General features: G+C 44.2%; 1 protein-coding gene across 1 annotated transcript in view; it reads right to left on the reverse strand.

Annotated features, from left to right (window-relative positions):
- The window catches only part of LOC109894063 (endothelial zinc finger protein induced by tumor necrosis factor alpha-like), a 28665-nt gene extending 23479 nt beyond the window's left edge, over positions 1 to 5186 (reverse strand). Inside the window, exons 1-2 of the mRNA XM_031828177.1 lie at positions 5141 to 5186; positions 3880 to 4044 (exon numbers count right to left, since the gene is read on the reverse strand). Coding sequence (XP_031684037.1) covers positions 3880 to 4044; positions 5141 to 5149 — 174 coding nt within the window. The 5' untranslated portion in view covers positions 5150 to 5186. The remainder of the gene's footprint in view (positions 1 to 3879; positions 4045 to 5140) is intronic.
- Between the last annotated feature and the right edge of the window lie 814 nt (positions 5187 to 6000).

The raw sequence follows: 6000 nt of genomic DNA on the forward strand, positions 1-6000 counted from the left end.
ATCGAACATCTCTGGAGAGACCTGAAAATAGCTGTGCAGCAACGCTCCCCATCCAACCTGACAGAGCTCGAGAGGATCTGCAGAGAAGAATGGGAGAAACTCCTCAAATACAGGTGTTCCAAGCTTGTAGCGTCATCCCCAAGAAGACTCGAGGATGTAATCGCTGCCAAAGGTGCTTCAACAAAGTACTGAGTAAAGGGTCTGAATACTTATGTAAATGTGATATTTCAGTGTGCAAAGCTGTCATCAAGGCAAAGGGTGGCTACTTCGAAGAATCTAAAATATATGGTTTTGTTTGGTTATTACATGATTCCATACGTGTTATTTCACAGTTTATGTCTTCACTATTATTCTACAATGTAGAAAATAGTCCAAATAAAAGAAAAACCCTTGAATGAATAGGTGTGTCCAAAACTTTTGACTGGTACTTTTTCTTGATGTGAAGTGATATTACGTCTGCCGTTTTTGATCGACCCAAGACAGTTCTACGGAAACACACAGCGATAGACAACTGTCATCTATTTTCTACGCAAACTTTCTAAATGTCAATGAAAAATCTCTGGGCAAATTTATGGAAACATAGTTAATGAGTTGAATCAACTGTTTTTTGTCTGGGGCTACAACAACAAATGTGTGCTGTTGAGGGTAATGAGGAACCACTGGCCAACACAGTACAAAAACATTTTTTATGCCTTATACACTGAGTGTGCAAAACAATAGGATCACCTTCCTAATATGGAGTTACATCCCTTTTTGCCATCAGAACATCCTCAATTTGTCGGGGCATTGACTCAAAAGGTCTCCAGTGTCCAGGTCTCTCGATGTCCTTCGGGTGGTGGACCACTCTTGATACACACGGGAAACAGCAGCGTTGCAGTTCTTGACACACTCAAACAGGTGCGCCCGGCACTTACTAACATACCCCGCACTTAAATCTTTTGTCTTGCCCATTCACCCTCTGAATGGCACACATACAGTGGGGCAAAAAAGTATTTAGTCAGCCACCAATTGTGCAAGTTCTCCCACTTAAAAAGATGAGAGGCCTGTAATTTTCATCATAGGTACACTTCAACTATGACAGACAAAATGAGAGAAAGAAATCCAGAAAATCACATTGTAGGATTTAATGATTTTTTTTTGCAAATTATGGTGGAAAATAAGTATTTGGTCAAAAACAAAAGTTTCTCAATACTGTTATATACCCTTTGTTGGCAATGACAGAAGTCAAACGTTTTCTGTAAGTATTCACAAGGTTTTCACACACTGTTGCTGGTATTTTGGCCCATTCCTCCATGCAGATCTCCTCTAGAGCAGTGATGTTTTGGGTCTGTTGTTGGGCAACACAGACTTTGAACTCCATCCAAAGATTTTCTATGGGGTTGAGATCTGGAGACTGGCTAGGCCACTCCAGGACCTTGAAATGCTTCTTACAAAGCCACTCCTTCGTTGCTCCTTCGTTGTGTTTGGGATCATTGTCATGCTGAAAGACCCAGCCACGTTTCATCTTCAATGCCCTTGCTGATGGAAGGTTTTCACTCAAAATCTCACGATACATGGCCCCATTCATTCTTTCCTTTACACGGATCAGTCGTCCTGGTCCCTTTGCAGAAAAACATGCTTCACAGTAGGTATGGTGTTCTTTGGATGCAACTTAGCATTCTTTGTCCTCCAAACACGACGAGTTGAGTTTTTACCAAAAAGTTATATTTTGGTTTCATCTGTCCATATGACATTCTCCCAATCTTCTTCTGGATCATCCAAATGCTCTCTAGCAAACTTCAGACGGGCCTGGACATGTACTGGCTTAAGCAGGAGGACATGTCTGGCACTGCAGGATTTGAGTCCATGGCGGTGTAGTGTGTTACTGATGGTAGGCTTTGTTACTTTGGTCCCAGCTCTCTGCAGGTCTTTCTGGGATTTTTGCTCACCGTTCTTGTGATCATTTTGACCCCACGGGGTGAGATCTTGCGTGGAGCCCCAGATCGAGGGAGATTATCAGTGGTCTTGTATGTCTTCCATTTCCTAATAATTGCTCCCACAGTTGATTTCTTCAAACCAAGCTGCTTACCTATTGCAGATTCAGTCTTCCCAGCCTGGTGCACGTCTACAATTTTGTTTCTGGTGTCCTTTGACAGCTCTTTGGTCTTGGCCATAGTGGAGTTTGGAGTGTGACTGTTTGAGGTTGTGGACAGGTGTCTTTTATACTGATAACAAGTTCAAACAGGTGCCATTAATACAGGTAACGAGTGGAGGACAGAGGAGCCTCTTGAAGAAGTTACAGGTCTGTGAGAGCCAGAAATCTTGCTTGTTTGTAGGGGACCAAATACTTATTTATTTTCCACCATAATTTGCAAATAAATTCATAAAAAATCCTACAATGTGATTTTCTGGATTTTTTTTCTCACTTTGTCTGTCATATTTGAAGTGTACCTATGATGAAAATTACAGGCCTCATCTTTTTAAGTGGGAGAACTTGCACAATTGTTGGCTGACCCACTGTACATAATCCATGCCTCAATTTTCTCAAGGCTTAAAAAAATATTCTTTAACCAGTCTCCTGCTCTTCATCTACACTGATTGAAGTGAATTTAACAAGTGACATGAATAAGGGATCATACTGTAGGTTTCACCTGCATTTGTGGAAAGAGCAGTTGTTCCTAATGTTTTGTAAACTCAGCGTATATCACACGTCTGGAAGCAACATCCCTCCCGAATATTCAACACTAAAACATGTTACTCTCGTAATTCCAAATTCAACTGCGGATCTTTTGACAATTCATCTTTGTCTTTAATGCAGGGTTTGATCTAAACGTCAGAAGCTATTGAGTGGAATGGTTTTCTGCTGGTGTATCCTGAAGTAGCTCCTCTCTGAAAACCTCTTCCTGCAGTGCGAACCACCTCTCCCGTGTGGACCTTCAGGTGCATCTTCAGCTGGTGCTGGCGGTAGAATCTCTTCTCACACTGGTGGCAGCTGTATTATTTCTCCCCTGTGTGGACCCTCTGGTGTCTCTTCAGGTTGCCAGCATGGGCAAAGCGCATGTTACACTGGGTACAGCTGAAGGGTTTCTCCCCTGTGTGGACCCTCTGGTGCCTCTTCAGGTCACCAGCCTGGGCGAAGCGAATATGACACTGGGTACAGCTGTAGGGTTTCTCCCCTGTGTGGACCCTCTGGTGGATCTCCACCTTCTGGGGGCAGCTGAAGCCTTTGTTACAGAACGCGCAGAGGAACCGTTTCTCTTTACTTTTTCCTGATGTTGCTCCCCCACCCAGAGCCTGGGCTCTAACCCTGTCGTTTGAATTCAATACCTGATTGAAAAGGACATGGCTGTGTGAATCGGAAGGCCCCATTGACGTGGACACTGGGTTGTGATTCCTGAACTTGTGTAAAGGGGAGTGGGTCCCAACATTTAGATTTGTCTCCAAGCTTTCCCTGTAGTCTAAGAAGTCACTGCTGTTGCCCTGCGAGTGTCCTTCTCCTAAATTAGTCTTGTCTTCATTCCATTTCAGAGCGTCGCCCTCCACTTTCACAGTCACATCATCTAAGGCCAGACCCTCCCCTTTCTCATCCAGGCACTTTTCAGAGTATATACTACTACTGTACCGGTTCCAGTCCCCTCTCATTGGATTAGACTGTGTATCTAAGCCCACAGGCATGTCACCAGGTATAATCTGTGTCTCTGTAGCGTATGAACAGGACGGATCATTGACAGTCTGTAACGAGTCACTTTGGTCCTGATGGGACAGAACCGTCGTCGGGCTATGGTTACCATAAAGTAAATACTCTGAGTGGGGAGCAGGAGGAGAGCCCAGTCGCTCCAGCCCCGTTGAAGTGTTGGGGTATGTCTCTGTCTTGAAGATGGTGTTCTGTGTTCCACTGACCTCCGTGATGCTGCTGGGCTGTGCTGGGGCGGTGGTTGGGTCCTCCTTGGCTACAGGGGGTGCTCCAGCCACTGCAGTCTGGCAGTCTCTGCTGTGCCGTGGGTCCTCTTCTCCTTCAGCCATCTCCTGCTTAACCCCAGGACCTGCAGCCTCTACATCTGCAGACTGACACAAGAGAGGATGTTATTCCGGTACATGAGTTGAATAACAATGTCATAGGGAAGTCTCACGAGAAATGAGGATGTAGATGTGCAATGCATTCGAAAAGTATTCAGACCCCTTCACTTTTTCCACACTTTGTTATGTTACAGCTTTATTCAGAATGTCCTCAATCTCCACCAATCAGGTACTTATGGTAGAGTGGCCAGACGGAAGCCACTCAGTAAAAGACACATGACAGCCCACTTGGAGTTTGCTAAAAGGCACCCAAAGGACTCTCAGACCATGAGAAACAAGATTCTCTGGTCTGATGAAACCAAGACTCAATGCCAAGTGTCACGTCTGGACGAAACCAGGCACCGATCATCACCTGGCCAATACCATCCCTACGGTGAAGCATGGTGGTGGCAGAATCATGCTGTGTGGATGTTTTTCAGAGGCAGGGACTGGGAGACTAGTCAAGATTGTGGGGATGTTTTTCAGAGGCAGGGACTGGGAGACTAGTCAAGATTGAGGGAAAGATGAACGGAACAAAGTAAGAGATCCTTGTTAGAAACCTGCTCAGGACCTAAGACTGGGGTGAAGTTTCATCTTCCAACAGGACAATGACCCGAAGCACACAGCCAAGACCACGCAGGAGTGGCTTTGTGATAAGTCTCTGAATATCCTTGAGTGGCCCAGCCAGAGCCTGGATTTGAACCCAATCGAACATCTCTTTAGTGACCTGAAAATAGCTGTGCATCCAACCTGACAGAGCTTGAGAGGATTTGCATAGAAGGATGGGAGTAACTCTTCAAATACAGGTGTTCCAAGCTTGTAGCGTCATCCCCAAGAAGACTTGAGGCTGTAATCGCTGACAAAGAGGCTTCAACCAAGTACTGAGTAAAGGGTCTGAACATTTATGTAAATGTAATATCAGTTTTTTAAATTTATTTTTTATTCTTTGATTGATGTACGAAAAAAACAATTGAATCAATTTCAGAATAAGGCTGTAATGTAACAAAATGTAGAAAATGCACTGTAAGGAACTGAATAGCTGAGGGGAGCCTTTGGGAAATAAACGGGCCACATTTGATTGACAAAGTAACACTATTACACTAACCTCTATCATGATAACGTGCTGGGTTGAGGTTCCACTCCCTTCATCAACAGTGATTGGTTGGTCATCTCTCCATGTAGTGTGTTCAGCTGGCTTCACAAAGCTTCTGTGGCCTCCAGTGAGATGTCCTTCACCTGAGAGTGATTGGGAGAAAAGTGGTGGTTAGGTACACCATTGACAGTTTTGACACTAAGGTAACACTTCTCATAACTTCTTGATACACTATTTATAGATTGATTTATGTTCCATGCATCATATTATTTTCAATTAGTAAATAATAGGAAATGTTGTAAATCAAGAATCTGGTTAAAATATGACAGTGCCTTTGTTCAAGATAACTAAGGAATCAGTGGAATTATTCCTTGCAATCCAAACATTGACCAACACCCGATTTTGGTTAACCATGTGTACTTAACACATGTAAAGCCACACGTGCGCTGAGGGGAACAGGGCACTACGGCCGGCAGTCTTGGCCTTCTGCTAAATGTACCTTTTGCCATTCCTCTGTATCGGTCGAGGATCTTGACACTACTGGGACGACTGGCGAGGACGCGCTCTCGCATTGTCCTCTCTGCGCGCTCCCGTGCCACCTTTAGTTCCAGTAGCTGTAGTTTCCTCCGCAATGTCCTGTTTTCTTTCTGGCTTTGAGTTATTTCCAAACGAAACACTGCATAGTCGTCGTCTACGAGTTTACAGATCTCTGCCACGGCTGCATTCGCTAACACCTCCATGACGGAGGCTATTTGAGTGTGAAAAACCATATAGTTAGTCATTGTTAGCAGCTAGCTAGCGTTGCCTAAATAACATATGTCAACTAAATCCTATCTCCAACGCGAATTAAAAACGCTAACGTAGAAATTGTA

This window comes from Oncorhynchus kisutch, linkage group LG7 (genome assembly GCF_002021735.2).
Source record: "Oncorhynchus kisutch isolate 150728-3 linkage group LG7, Okis_V2, whole genome shotgun sequence".
NCBI lineage: Eukaryota > Metazoa > Chordata > Actinopteri > Salmoniformes > Salmonidae > Oncorhynchus > Oncorhynchus kisutch.